The 16,700-nt window shown below is 37.0% G+C and overlaps 1 protein-coding gene across 1 annotated transcript; it reads right to left on the reverse strand.

The window, feature by feature from the left end:
• Window positions 1-1,048: 1,048 nt before the first annotated feature.
• Ppp6c (protein phosphatase 6 catalytic subunit) lies at window positions 1,049-16,364 on the reverse strand (the record flags this gene model as incomplete). The annotated part of the gene is made up of 6 exons (XM_031373197.1): window positions 1,049-4,268; window positions 6,447-6,656; window positions 6,823-6,902; window positions 11,020-11,161; window positions 12,922-12,987; window positions 16,263-16,364. Coding segments are annotated over 6 exons (849 nt in total), but the record flags the coding sequence as incomplete, so codon positions are not given.
• Between the last annotated feature and the right edge of the window lie 336 nt (window positions 16,365-16,700).

The following is a 16,700-nucleotide window of genomic DNA, read 5'->3' on the forward strand; positions in this document are numbered from 1 at the left end:
ATTTGTTCAGGGTCACACAGCTGCAAAAACCAATAGTGCTTAAAATAGAAGGCCTGAGCAGTCACTGTGGTGTGCCCTCTGGGTTCACGTTCCAGTTCTCCTGTGTGACCTTGACAAGTTACTTGTTCTCTCTCCAATCCCATTTCTTCATTAGTGTTGGGCAGTGGGGAAGCAACACAGGCAGAGATCCATAGCAAAAGTACCACAAGACATAGGTTAGGAATGGTGGAGTATGTCTTAAAGCCCAGCACTTGGAAGGCACAGTTTGGTCTATATGGTAAGAACCTGTCTGAACTGCCCTACCCAGTCCAAAAAAGAAAAAAAGAAAAAAGAAAGAAAAAAGAAAAAAAAAACCAACATGCCTGGGCTGGGAATGTAGCTTAGTGGAAGATCACTTACCTAGCATGCATAAGGCCCCAAGGCCCTGAGTTTTTTCCTCAGCACTGCAAAATAGGACATGATTAGCAACTACCTAAAATGCTTGATTATAGATTTAAATATATATTTCACTCTCATTTATATACAAAATGTGAGAACCATTATTAGGTACTCAGTGGCATATTATTATACAATAAATGTTTTTGTTGAAGTACATAGAGGAAACTGTGCATAAACCTCATACATACATTGTTTAGTTAAGGACCATGTTAGTAATCTAAGCACAAACTTATTCTCATAAGAAAGTCACATATTCATGCGATGAAGGAAACTTGCGTTGTTCTAGAGACTTCTCAAATGTTTCTTGTTGGTTTTGATTACCATACTTTTCATTTTCATTTCCACAACTCTAAATACACAATTGAGTTGTGATGACTTCATGAAGCATGGTACTGGGCACAGAATCCGGGTTGGAACAATAGTGTTTTTAAGAAACTGGAGTACTTAGCCCATAGGCAAATGCAGGGGGAGAAAAAGGTTAGTTCTATTCACCAGTCAGGCAACCAAGTGAAAAAGCAAGCATTTCTTTGAAAACATAAATTATATGAAATGCTACCTTCTTCTCAGGGAATTCTATAGACTGTATTAGATAAAATTATTTTTCACAAACTTCCTATAATCTTTTTATTAATTGACACCGAGGGAATGTAGCACCTTTCATTCAAAGAACTGAAGGTGCTTTACAAACATTAGCATTTAAAAAACAATGACATTTAAAAATTTGGATTCTTGTAGATAAATCTTGTAGTTAAATCTCTTCAACTCTGTACATAATTTTCTAGAAGCTGACAAAAGCGATTCGACTTCTGACAATGGCAGGCTTTCACAGTACAGGCATTTTCCAACACCCAGAGCTGGGGTTACAAACACACACAGATCTTAAATGCAATGAACATTTTGAACCTTATTTCAAAAGCAAAACTCAGCATTTAAGATGTCAAAATCTTCCAACAGTTCTAGACATCCAGATGGAATAGGAGTTGGTACAGGTTGTATATTAGATGTAGTCAAGGCTTTTTAGGATCACGCACGAGTGAACGTGAACACATTTAAAGAAATGAGATTCTTCAGGGAGAAGCATTGACCTATGGAAAACTAGCCAAAAGTCTACCAGCCAATGAAGAAAGGGAGGAGATGGCAATTCAAAGTAGACAGTTCTCACTGGAGCCTAGAACACTTTATTAGAAACCAAGTATATCACAGGCAAATAAAAATAGTTCTTAGCTCCATTGATACAACACAAGGGATTTTACATTCGGTCTAGATACAGGGAGTAGCAGATTCCCTCGCCTACAGATCTCTGGCTTGCAAGTATCTCCCACAAGATTACTCTGTATAATACATAGCCCTTGTTTAGTAGAGGGATCCAAATATTCTTTTTTAGGCTTACAAAGTCCAATACATTCACTCTCTCTTTCCTTCACAAGTCTTAATAGCAAAAACTATTTTTTTCCATGCCCCAAAGCCATTATCAGTGGAAGAATAGTCAGGCAAAACAGAGATGGCAGTTAAGGAATGGACAGAATATTATTGGCACATGCCCAGCTAGTGACAAACAAATGCAGTACACCATGACTTGAAAATAAGTCACATTACAAGGAGAATGAAAACAGCTACATCAACTAAGCTAAGGAGTGTGACTTGGAAAGGGGATTGAGAGTTACTGGTTTTACTGGTACAACTTAAAAGCAGTAGAGGGCAAGCACTTAAATACAATATATAGTAACATGAACAAGAAAATACTGCAAAGCTGTTCAAAAACCACACCAAGTTGTCTGCATCATTAATTCCAGTGTTTCACAATTAGTAAAATACATAGCTACATATTCCTGTGAGATAAAAATACCTTTACACCTGAATTACACTGGGGTTAGGACAGTAACAGAAAGCTACTGGTCCACTATTAGTTCAAGTGTGTGCATCAAATGTCTCAGCCACTTCTTTCATAGAGCTACACAATTAAAAACTGTACAAGGAGCTGGGTGATTGGGGACAAATAAAATCAAAATAATATTGTGCTCATTCAGTAAAAGAAACCCTGATGAAAGACTATTTGCCAAGAAGCTTAGACTATTAAGATCTTTATTGCATTGTTAGATAACCTGGAAGTTCTTATCCTGAAGGGGAAAAGTTGTTTTTAAAACTACCTGAACAGATGCTAAAGTGCTTTATCAATCGGCTTCACATGAATTTCCTGGGATGACAAGAAATTATAAAGGGATACCAACAATTTCATAAGATGGTACATCCCAAAATCATCTATGACTACAGTCATGAGATAATGATATACTTGTCCTTATTAAGTGGACAATTATATGTATCAAGAACTGATCATCACAACCCTTTAGATAGTCAAGTTACAAGCACAAAGCTGAAATATGGTATGACAGACCTTCACAAGAGAGCAGTCTGTTTCTTCTCATACTTTAAGTAATCTGCTTCAGATTATAGTTCACAAACACAAAGGTTCCGATTGTTCAGCCTTTAAAATCGCAGTTAAAAACTGAACACTTTGTAAAAGTTAAGGTCAAGGGTTACAGTGAGAGAATGCTTGCTATTGAAAAGTACATGTGTTCACTTGATGATACTCATGACAGAGTGTAAACTGGACTGAGCACATTCTACTCAACTGGTATCAAATCAACACATCAATGCTACAAGTATTAAATGTTTTTCTAATACTATAGAAATAAAAACATTAATATGGCAGTTATGTTATTTAGGCACAATTTAGTGATTTTTTAAAAAAATATTGAATTTCAATTGAAATTTTTAACTCAACTAAAGGGTCAAAAACTCAACAAAGAAAACGAAAAAGGAAAAAAGAGAAAGAAGAAAAAAGTAAGAAAGAAAAAGTAACATTTAGCTAACAATGTAAGTTGTTTAAAATTTCTAACACTTAACCTATCTGGGTTTTAAGATTGTTTTATTAAAAAATACAAGTTTCTGAAAAAAGATCAGTACAATTATCTTAATGTACAAAGTCATAGCTGTAGCAGTTTTTAACTAAAATTTAAAAACACAACAAGGAGGGCAGCCCTTTAGACCAATTTATTTTATACCCTTTTAAAACATCAAATTATCATCCAACAAAGGACAGTGAAGTTTACAGCCGGGACAAGGGTACATGACTCAGGCATATGCAGTCCATCCTGCCCACTGGACAACTTTGCTGCTGAAATTTCTTAAACCCTACCAAACAAAAACAGAAGGCTGGCTGATACAAATGAGGAAGATTTCCATGTAATTGTCAATTGGCTTTTTAAAAAAAGAAATGCTTCCTGTCTCCCCAGAACAGCAAAAAAGCAAGAGCTACATGCAGCAATGTGAGTATTAAGACATTTCTCAAGTCTTCTCAAACAAGTCCAAGGTGGGGATAGGATGAGTGACAAAACTGATAGAAAAACACTGCTATTGACACCATAACAAACAATAAATTTAGATAATTTAAAATTAAAAAAAAAAAAAGGCAAGAGGCAGCATTTCAGCAGCAAAGTGCTCAATAAAAAGTATATTGTAGAGGGTACAAGAAAGTTGGGGTAAAAGAGGGCAAAAAGTGGGCCAGCGGGATGGCAAAGGCCTCAAAGGAAATACGGCGTCGTGGTTCTGGGAGGAATAACACGTTCTGAATCTGGAACTGCTCGGAATAACTTTGGTTCTCTCGTATTGACATCTTTGAAGACCATGATGGAAGCAATGTTTCCACAGCGATAGCAGTAGTTAGGAGCAGACCACACTGTGACCAGCTTCTCGTCAAACATAAACTTATAGCCTTCGTGCACAAGCTGATGTGCTCTGCAGATGAGTTTTAAGTTGTTGATATGAACAAACTGAAATTTAGAAAAGCTTTGTAAGTATTCCATTCAAGTGCTTAGTAACCATTCCAAGCAGCAAGTATCACGAATAAAGTTATCATGATTCTAAACCCCATTCTATAATCATTCCTAAAATTTCCAGTCATTTTGGTCCAAGTCTATCTTGAAGTAGGTACAAGGTCCACAATTACAAGTTTCTGAGGCAGGTACAGTAATTACCACCTGTACTCTCAGTTACTTGAGAGGCTGGGTAGGAGGATCACTTGTGTCCACAAATTTGAAACCTACCTCTGCAACAAAGAGACAGCACATCTTTAAAACAGTAATAGTAGCAGTGTAGTAGCAGTAGTAATGGTAGTAGTAGTGATGATAATAATAGTAATAATAGATGGCTAGGTTGGTAGTAAGAACCTGTCACCTAGCCTGATAACAAGAATTTGATCCCAGAACCTACAGGATAGGAGAATACTGACTCCCACAAGTTGTCCAATAACTTCTTCACATCCCTCTAACACATGTGTGTGTATGTGTGAGCATATATATACACATACATATATATGTGTGTATATATACATATATATGTATGTGTGTGTGTATATATATATGTATACATACACACACACACACACACACACACACACACACACATACAGAGAGAGAAATAAACAAGCAAATAAACATTACAGAAAACACTAGGAGAACTGAGAGTTTGAGGCCAGCCTGTACCACCTAGTTAAGAACTGTATCAGGTAAAAAAAGAAATTTCTAGGGGAAAATAATTATATAATTACTATCAATTACAAAGCAAAGGTTTTCTACTTAATAACTTCATAATAACATTACTTTTAACATTATATGAGGATTTACTGCATGCCACAAAGAAATTATCCTTCTTTATAATCTAAAAGAGAAAAAGGTCTAGACTGGGTAAAATCTTTCCATAACTGAGGACAAACCAATGGTCCCGGCGCCTGGATCTATGACTCCATTATGTTGGAACATATCACGACAGAACATCATCCCTGTGTCTGTGAATGTTATTTGCCCATATGCTTGTACTTGGCTCTTTTGATGTATGCATTATTTTGTATATGTATAGGACAACTAGGTTCATACTTTGATAAAGCTGTAGTCATAAAATAGTAGATGTCAGAATTTCTTGTATAGCTTATTTATAATTTATTTATCCTAAAGTTTTAGCAAATAGTATCTGAATTTTAAAACTGTTGCTGTATTCATGCAGCCAGCACTGTAGATGATCAGAAATTAAAGATTATAATCATAATATGCTTTATAAGTTTTAAACAAGAAGTTATATTGTATTATTGCTGCCTAACTGTTCACCCTAATGGTTCTTGTTTCCACCTAGTCATGAAGATTCGGTACATACCTTGGACAATATTGGGTTCTCTTAGCTCATGTGTGTTATTTTAAAATGTGAAATCAGGCTAGAGAGATGTTTTAGTGATTAATAGCGATGGCTACTTTTCCAGAAGATAGGGGTTTGACTCCCAACTACCATGCAGTAGCTCAAAACCACTTGTAACTCCAGTCCTAAGAGCTCTAACACTCTCTTCTGGCCTCCTCAAGCATTTCATGCATATGATACACAGACATAGACACAGGCAAAACATCTATATACATAAAATAAAAAATAAAGATTATGCCATGCATAGTGGTGCACACCATTAATCCCTGCACTGGGGATGGGGTGGGGTAGAGGTAGAGGCAGGCAGATTTCTGTGAGTTAGAGGCCAGCCTAGTCTACATAGTGAGATCAGACAACCAGAGTTACATAGACCCTGCATCAAAAAAAACCAAAAAGCTTAAAAATTGTTAAAAAAAAAAAAGTAAAATAAAATTTGAACTCAATCAGGATTAGACTGTCAGAATATATATGTTTCAGGATATATGACCTGCCATTAAAACAAACAAGCAAAAAAGTTGCCTATCTTGTTTTGGTGATCCTGTTACTTAATTATTATTTTAATAATATCAGCAGATAATGCTGGAATAGGTACTCTCATAATCTCACTGAACCATTCAGGAAGCATAAATTAATCAACTATAGTAGGAATCTGATACCCAATAACAACCATAATTTTAAGAAATTAGGCTATGAGTTTAATATATGTGCTTTCCATTATTCTTTTACCAATCAAAGAATTACTTTTCCAAAAGAGTAATCTTTACCTCATTTGTGACTTTTGCTCCAAATAGCCAACCTGCTCCTCTGGGACTGATTGCCCAAGTGTCCACATCTTCAGGATCTGACCACACCAGGTCACAAAACGCTCCTTTGTGAGGAATTTCCTGATTTCGTTCAATAGTTCGAATTTGATCCAGTGTTTTGATATCAGGAGATAAACCACCATGAACACACAAAATCTGCTCATCTATTAACTAGAAAAAAAAAGAATAACAAAGGACAATAATAAACTCAAATTTAGTCATGTATAAATTCAATGATAAATACTAAAACTAAGTAAATGGCCACAACTGCTAAAAACATGTACTGTTATTGGCAAGAAAAATATCTGAAGTTCTAAAGAGATTCATAAAAACTTACAGCTGCTACTGTGAGCATGTCAAAAACTTTGGTACAGTATCTCCAGGCATTAGCATTTCCATATTTGGTTTGGCACTCATCTGTGAAGAAAACAGAAATGTTCTCATTAGTGAATGTTATTGCTGGGCAGTGGTGGTGCACGTGTTTAATCCCAGTACTCGGGAGGCAGAGGCAGGTGGATTTCTGAGTTCGAGGTCAGCCTGGGCTAGAGTGAGTTCCAGGACAAGAGAAATCCTGTCTCGAAATTCTGCATCTAGTCAAGTTCTAACAGGCAGAACTGATTAGACTCAAAAGAGTCAAGAAGATGGCTTACCAATTAAAGGCATTTGTCCCCAAGCCTGATAATCTGACTTTGAACCCCAGAATCCACATGGTAGAGAGAAAGAACCAAGTTCTTCAGGTTGTCCTCTGACCTCCACTGCTGATATACACACACGAACATGCACATACATTCTTATATTTTTGGTTGTGAGCCTAGCCTTTAACGGCTGAGCCATCTCTCCAGCTCTGCACATACCTTCTTAAAAGATCCACTCTGCTTCCTGAGTCCTGAGAATAAAGGCATGAGCTACCACAGCCCAGCTTCATACATTCTCACGGACATTCACAGGAGAATGTGAACACGTGTACACACATATACAAATAAATGTAATTTAAAAAAGTGAAGCCTCCAGTGTATGTTTATCAGTATGAATTAAACAATCAATATAATTAATAGCTATCTATGGCTTTACATCACTGTAAATCCCATGGTAAATAACATGATCTTTTCCCGAGTAACTACTTACCTTGTTGTTATATAAAACTACTAGATGAACACACTTTTGAGAAAGAGAAAACTCAACACCACATTTGGTACTGTTAGCATTTTCTTCAGCTAAAACATACTGACTGAAAGATCCTACAACCTCTCTCCTTTTTGCTCCTTTGCCTTACATTGAAGACTTCAGTGGTATAATTACACACATAAAACATTTCTCTGTCTTTTTTTTTCTTATACATATATTTTTTAGTATCTATAATCTAAGTCTAAAATTTAAAATGTTGCAAAAAAAAAAGCTAAGCCTTTTAAGCATCACAATAACATGCACGGCAACTTTTATAAATGACTTCAATTACAATGGAATCACACTAAAAATAAATATTGAGAGGCTGAAAATACACTGGGAGGTTGGAGTGATGGCTCAGCCATTAAGACCATTTAATACTTTTGCAAAGGACCTGCATTCAGTTTACAGCATGTACATCATGCACAGACATACATGCAAGCAAACACTCAGACACATAAAATAAAAATGCACATAATTTTTTTGGTTTGTTTTTTTGAGACAGGGTTTCTCTGTGTAACAGAGTCCTGGCTATCCTGGAACTCGATTTGTTGATAGTTCATTCTGGCTTCAAACTCATAGACATCCACTTGTCTCTGCCTCCCAAGGGGATTAAAGGTATGTGCCACCATTTCCGGCAAAAATGATGTACAGATGTGATACATGCCTTCAATTTCTGGACTTGGGAGGCACAGGGAAATAGATCTGGTGGTGGTCTGCATAGGAAATTCTAGGCCATACTGTGATACAATAGTGAGCATGTTAAAACACACACACACACACACACACACACACACACACACACACACACACACACACATTTACATATCTTTAAATAAAATAAAGATTAAGATATAATCTCAGGCTTGCCACCAAGCCTGACAACCTAGTTCAACCCCCAGAACCCATATGCTTGAAGAAAAGAACCAACTACTATAAACTGTTTAAATTGTGTCTGACCTCTATGCATGGCCATGTTGTAAGTACATTAGCACTAGTCTACATACACACAAATGTTTTAAATGTTTATTTCCATATTCCTTTAAAACAAAAAAGGCATGTGGCACATGCCTTTAATCTCTGTGCTCAAGACATAGAGGCAGACAGATCTGAATTCAAGGCCAGCTTGATAAATATAGTTCCAGGATAGCCAGAGCTAGGTAGGTAGATCCTGACTTAACAAAATAAAACAAAAACCCTACAAAAAAAAAAAACCCCAACCAACCAACAAAGGATATATATCTATAATCCCAGAATTTGGGAGACTAAGACAGGAGGATTATCATAATTATAAGGCCATTATGGATCAGATACTGACTTTTTGACCAGCCTGGGCTACAGAATGAGATCCTATCCATAGGCAAACAAATAAATGAATAAATAAATAAATAAATAAATGTTCAGTAATTAGGAGAATTACTAAATTTTTGAGGCTAACTTGGGACATATAGTGAGTTCCAGGCTAGCCTGAGCTACAGAATGAGATCATTTCTCAAATAAACAAACAAATGTTTCATATGCCTTATCTGAAATATTTCTTCCCATGTGAGTGCTCAGGCATTTAGGAGAATAAAGTTGGCAGCAAGAATGCAATGCAATGCAAGAATAATGGTGGCGCATGCCTTTAGTCCCAGCACTTGGGAGGCAGAGGCAGGCGGATTTCTGAGTTCGAGGCCAGCCTGGTCTACAGAGTGAGTTCCAGGACAGCTAGGGCTATACAGAGAAACCCTGTCTCGAAAACAAACAAACAAACAAACAAACAAAAAAAGGAATGCCACAAAAGTTGAAGGCCAGCTTGGCCAAGCAGAAAGCTCCAACCCACCCAGATCTATGCAGCAAAACTCTATCTCAAAATTCCAGAAACAAAGAAAGAAAAAGAAAAAAAAAAAAACAGGTTTGTGTTCCATTTGCATTTCAGATTTCAGTTTAGTGCTTGAGGTGTAGCTTAGTGACCAAGTGCTTAGTTTGTATGCCCTGGGTATGTGCCCCCTACATAAAACAAAAGTATGGAAAATCTGAAACTTTCAAGTGCCAGACCCATAACCTGGAACTTCTGAGTGTCGCTGGGGTGCTAAAGTCTCAGACTTGACAGATAATGATTTGGGGTTGTGAGTTTTCAGATTAGAGACAATTTGTATTAGACAAAATTATTTTCAGACTATAATATATAATGTATACAAATTATATTTTATAATAAAATTATATATTGTACATATAAAACAGATTTCTGTCTTATCCTCAAGAAATCTCATGTTTTCCAAACATTCCAAAATCTTAGCATTTAGGAGGCTGCCACAGAAGGATCATGTCATCAAGGCAGGCGGATTTCTGAGTTCGATGACAGTGACATCTAGGCCACTATAGGCCTCTATGGGTATCTATGGAGACATTCTGTGAAAAATAAACAAAACCACCAAAAAATTAAGGAAGTAAGAAAGCCGACTAAGAACATGAATAGGAGGACTGGGGATGCAGCTCAGTTGTAGAATACAGGTCCTAGAATACATAGGTTCTGGATTCAACCGCCCCCCACTGACCAAAATGAAGAAGAGGAGAGGAGAGGGGGTGTGGAGGGGGGCCATGGCAGATAAAACCCCAGTATTTAATATGCACAGCATCTATCATCAGAAGATTCTAGGGTCCTATGCTGAATTTGATTACAATGTTTGAAGTGAGACCCAGCAATCTACTTTTTTTTTTTGGTTTTTTTTTTTGTTGTTGTTGTTTTTTTAATTGGGGTTGGAAAGATAGCTCAGCAGTTAAGACTGAACCGAAGATTGAAGTCAATTCTCAGTACTCAATCAGGCAACTCATAACTGTAACTCCAGAGGAACCAATGCCTCTGGCCTCTAATGCACACATGTGTGCATACACACAAATGCACAAATCTAAACATAATTAAAGATAATACAGTAATTTTTAAAAAATGTTATTTTATTTATTCATTCTCTGTGTATATTGGAAGTTATGCTGTAGTACACACATGCGGAGACTAACCTCCAGGAGTCAGTTCTCTTAGTCCACCATGTGGGCCCTGGCAAACAAACTAGGGTTATCAGGCTTAGCAGTGAGTGCCTTTACCCACTGGGTCACCTCAGAGGCCCCACAATATGCATTTTTAACAAGTAATCAGTGATTCCAAAGTGGGAAATTTAAGATCACATTCTTTTTTTTTTTTTAATACTAATTTAAAAAGATGTATACCAAAGCTTTAGTAACAGCACTCAGCCTTTCACAATATGGCAAGATTTTCAGTTGACTGTGGGAATGTGGAGTAAAGCTAAAACAAAACAAAGTACATATATGACTTACACAACTTTTTCCCCTAAAAGTAAAACACCACTCAGAATCAGAGAAAAGAAGGTCTTACCATAAAATCCATACACCTGTGTTATTTGTCTACTCTCATGATTTCCTCTCAAAAGTGTAATACGGTCAGGCCACTTAGCCTTTAGTGCAAGAAGATAAGTGAAGGTCTCCAAACTATAGTAACCTCTGTCTACAAAATCACCCTGTAAAGTAAAAGTTTACAGTTACAAAGTGTACAATAGAGTAATAGTCCAAAAGAACAATAATAAACAGCTGTACATTGCTTTAAAAAATAATTTCTTAAGAAATTATTTAAACTGGGCAGTGGTGGCGCATACCTATCATAATCCCAGCACTTGGGAGGCAGAGGCAGGCGGATTTCTGAGTTTGAGGCCAGCCTGGTCTACAGAGTGAGTTCCAGGAAGCCAGGGCTACACAGAGAAACCCTGACTTGAAAGAACAAAAAACAAACAAACAAACAAAAAAGAAATTATTTAAAAACAGGAGTTATTTCTCTATATGCTTGAGGAGCTTTGAGTCTATAATATGGATGTAAAAAATTGGTTGCACATGCCTATAACAAACACTGGGGACTGGCCACCTGGCTAACCTACTGAAATCCTGAGTTTCTGGCTCAGTAAGAGATTCTGTTCTCAAGACAATAAATCAGAGAGTAGGCCTGGTCTACTTAGACAGCTTCAGGTCAGCCAGGACAACACAGTCAAGACCCCTTACAAAACAAACAAACAAACAGAAAAAACACTACATATATAAAATACTATTTACACTTCCAACTAATGTCCGACTTAGACCAATAATATACCAATATTTAGAAAATAGCTTTAAAAAATTATAATAGGGTTTGAGAGGTGGATCAGTAGTTAAGAGTAATGACTGTTTCCCAGAGGACCTTTGTTCTATTCTATATATACATCTACACTGTAGCTAACATCTCTAACTCCAGTTCCAGGGGATCTGAGACTCTCTTCTGGCCTCCATGAGCACCAAGCATGCATGTGGTAAATACATGCAGGCAAAACACCCATAAACATAAAAAATAACAAACCTTTAAAAACTTGAAATATTAAATTATTAATATTAGGAGAACTTTGCACTTGTTCTTGCAAAAGGCCTGGGTTTAATTCCCAGCACCCACAGGTGGTTCACAACCATCTGTAATTCAAGTTCCATAGGATCCAATACTCTCTGTTGATCTTACAGGCATAAGTTACACATGCAGTACAGACACACAGGTAAGCAAAACACTCATACACAGTTTTTTATTAATGGGCTGGAAAGATAGCTTAGTAGATAAAGTACTTGCTTTGTAGGTATGAGGCCATACTTAAACTCAATCCACAGAACTCACATAGAACCAGCAAGGCATGGTACCATGTTCTGACAAACCAGTCCTGGGGAGACAGGCACAAAGAACTTTGGGTCTTGCTATGAGCCAGCTTAGCCTACTTAGGGCGTTACAGGGTAAGGAGAGATCTTCTCTCAAGAACAGGTGGATGGCACCTAAGGAACAATGTCTAAGGCTGTCAATGACCTCCATGTGTGCACACACAAACACACAAGATTCAGAAAACAAAGACAAAAACAAAAACAAACCCCATTATATTCAAAAAGGAAAGTTAAAAAAAAAAAAATCCACCATAATAGCAAGTGTGTATTAGGGAAAAGTATGAAATAACAAACTATACCTGCATGTAGTCATCCATTTACAGACTAAAACAGGGGCTGTATGTGGTTCTCCCACCATTACTGCAGTGACAACCAGTCCTATTTATACAGTGGTTTACTAATAGAGTAATTACATGCAACTGGAAGACATGACAAAATATAGAAAAGTAGACTCACCTTTTCATACATTTAAATAGCAATTATTATAGAATTTGCACATAATAAGTTAGGTCCTTTTATTTTAAATAAGCACTTGACATTACTAGTGTTTACATACCATAAATATGTAGTTTGTATCAGGAACCTGACCTCCAGTTCTGAACAGTTCACAAAGATCATAAAACTGTAAAAAAAAAGAAAAAAGAAAAAAAAAGCAATATATACTAATTATAAATTCTTGTGCATGAGTAAGATAAATTTGGAATAAAATATGTAAACAGTTTAATAGACTTCAAATATTTACATTTGAAAGAAGAATTAAATTATATGTAAAACTGCTAAGAATCTAATTCCCAAACTAAAAAGCACTTAGAAGTCTCCAAAAATTTTAGTTCATGAAGGGAAAAATAAATTGGTAGAAACTGGAGAGGTAGCTCAGAAGTTAAAAAGCACTGTCTGCTTTTCCAGAGAACTTGGACCTAGGTTAGCCTTGAATTTTGCAATTCCTGCCTCAGCTTCACCAAGAGGAGCAGTGTTTGTTAGCATTCTCATAAAATAGAGCATATCCTACTTTTAATACTATTTTAATTTTACTTTTAATCCAGCAAGAAAAATAAAGATTAATTCACAATACAAAATCTAAAATCACATTAGAATGAATGTAACACCATACCAGAATGTGGTCATACTACTGCCACCTGCTGTGAGTAAATGATATATATACACATATATATTGGTCATTAGGAATATGAAATGATACTTCTTTATATGTCATTGAAAGATTTGCTAACATCATCACTTATCAGAAAAATCTTTAAAAAGTATCAGAAACTTTCAGGCACTGTAGTACACTCCTTTAATCCCAGCACTTGAGAGGCAAAGGGGGGGCTAAGCCAGCCTGGCTTACATACATAAGTGAGTTCAAGGCCAGCTGGAGCTATCTCACAAGACCCCATATTAAGAAAAAAAAGTTAGGTTTGTGATTATATTGAAACTTTTCCAAATCCAAAATATTCATTAGGAAACTCAAATGTTGTAACTAGCAACAAATAATGTCAACTGTTTCCTTTAAAATTACTAGCTTATGTCCATACTAGTATTTGTTTAGTCATAGTAAATAAAGCACAAGAAGTTTTGTTGTTGTTTCTTTTCTATTTGGTTCTTTGAGGCAGGGTTTCTCTACATAGCCATTAGCTGTTCTGGAATTCATTTTGTAAACCAGTGCTGGGATTAAAGGTGTGTACCATCATACCCTGTGCGCACAAACACACACACACACACACACACACACACACACACACACTCATACACATCCATCCACCCACTGCTTTTACCACTTGCAAGGTCTGTAGGTCCCACTTAAAGAATCTGTGTGCAAGCTCAAGTAGCTTAAGTAGCTAGTATATAGCCAAATCCTTCTTTTTTTGAGCCCTGAAGCCTATAATCTATTCCTTAGATCATAATACCAATGTCTCTCATTATGACATGATTGCCAATACGTTCATTTAGAATCACAACTTGATCCTGAAAATAAAGACTGCAATCTCATAGATTTATTTTTTACATCTTAAAAAGTCTTGGTCATATGGTATGGTGGCATACACCTGTTACGCTACTACTACTAAGCTGAGGCAGAGGGATCCCAAGTTTCAGGCCTCAAAAAACCAAAAGAGGGGCTGGAAAGATGGCTCAGTGGGTAAGAGCACTGACTGCTCTTCTGAAGGTCCTGAGTTCGGATCCCAGCAACCATTTAAAAAAAAAAAAAAAAGAGCACTGGCTGTTCTTTTAGAAGACTTGGCTTTAGTACCCAGCACCTCTACTGCAGCTAACAGCCATCTGTAATGCCCTCTTCCAGCCTTCATAGGCACCAAAATACCAATAGAAGAAGCTCCTACTTATGATCCTAGTACTTAGGCAGCTGAGGCAGGACTGCCACTGTCTAGAAAAGTGCTTGAAAAAGCAAAAAGGAAACAGCTTTGTTGGTGGCTAAATTGTTTTGTTTTTTGTTTTGTTTTGTTTTTTTAATTTAAGCAGCCTCTATTCAGAGACAAATTAGACACATTTTTCCCCCTTTATACCATCACATTAGGAAGGGAATCTGCAGACAGATGAGTGGTAGAGTGATTGTTTATAACATATTCCAGGTCCTACAGTCCCAATTACAATGTATGTACACAGCAGGGTATGAATAAGCTATTCAGCTTTTAGTTCCTAGTGATGAACTTCTACAAAGTCAGGTAATGTTAAAACAGAGGTGGAGCACTAACAGGATCTAATGTCAAAGTATAATTTAGTCAGTGCTTTGAAATTCTTATAAACAAAACCAGCAGGTGGTGGCTGAAGATGTGGCTCAGTGGTTAATAGCCTGTACTTCCTGAGGACCAGTGTTTAATTACTGGCACCCATATCAAGTGGCTCAGTACCATCTGTAACTCCTACTCTAGGAGATCCAACTCCTCTGGCCTCAAAGGACACCTGCACACACATGCACATTACATTACACAACACGCACACAATTAAAAATAATAAAATTTAAAGTTAAAAAATAAAAAAAGTTAGCAGGTATTCCAGGTTCTATAATCCTAATGAAAAAAAATGAACTAATTCTTTTTCTTTTTCCTTTTTTTAAATTAATCATTCCACTTCCCAGTTACCCCTATTCCAGCCCCTTCCCCTCTCTCCCATACCCCTTCCCCCATCCCCTTTGCCTGTATGAGGGTGCTCCCCTAACCACCTACCCTCTCCCACCCCACCGCTCCAGCACCCCCCTACACTGAGGCATCAAACCTCCCCGTGACCAAGGGCCTCCCCTCCCACTGCTGTCAAGCAAGGCCACCCTCTGCTACAGAGGTATCTGGAGCTATGGATCCCTCCAGGTACACTCCTTGGTTGGTGGTCTAGACTTTGGGAGAACTGGGTGGTCAGGCCAGCCTATGTTGTTCTTCCAATGGGGCTGCAATCCTCCCCCTCAACCCCCCCACCCCCGCTCCTCCTGTCCTTATGCCAGCTCCCCAACCAGGTTCCCTAAATCTTTTTCATCTCATCTACCAGTGACTTGCTATAAAAGTATGCAATATTTCTCTTCTGAATGTTTGCTATTCTCATTCTCACTAAAGAAATTAGCATACTTTAATAAGACATAATTGAATTATCAAGAAGGAAGTACTTAAAATCAAACCATCTCCTGTTAACTGTAATTACTATGAGTGTCTATGCTTATATTTTGCATCTTCTACCCTCACAGAATACCCCACACTATTCCACGGAACAACATAGCAATCTATATACTTTACAAGTGGAATTCAAAAAAAGTTAATGAAATATATGACAATTGCTTTTATTTGCTAGTACAGTGAACCAGAAACCAGTCATGGCATGAAGACTAACACCACCTAACACAAGTTACAAACAAATGGATCACTGACAGTATAAATCCTAAAACTTCCTTGTGAAATTTACCTGTCCATGTATGTCCCCACACACTGTTACTGGCGTTGACACTGGCTGAACATTCGACTCTTCCAAAAGCAGATCACAAACATAGTCACATAGCCGCTGAAAAGAAAAAGGGAAGAAAATGCCAAGTTTTACAAGTTTTAAAACAAAAAGTCAAAAACAGAAACAAAAAAAACCCAAGGACTAAGTTTTTAAAAAACTAAATTTCCTTAGAAAAACATTTTATTGCGTGAGTATTTTGCCTGCAAGTACCATTTGCCTGCCTACAGATCCCCTGAAGTTAATACTATGAAGTGCTGGTTCTAAACCCAGGTGCTCTGCGAGACCAACAAGTGCTCTTAACCACTGAGCCAATTATGTAGCTTCCCCAACCTCAAGTCCTTCCTTTTTCATAGGAAAGAAAACTGTATTATACATTCAATAAAATAAAAAGAAATCTAA

This window comes from Mastomys coucha, unplaced genomic scaffold (assembly GCF_008632895.1).
Source record: "Mastomys coucha isolate ucsf_1 unplaced genomic scaffold, UCSF_Mcou_1 pScaffold15, whole genome shotgun sequence".
In the NCBI taxonomy this organism is placed as follows: Eukaryota; Metazoa; Chordata; class Mammalia; order Rodentia; family Muridae; genus Mastomys; species Mastomys coucha.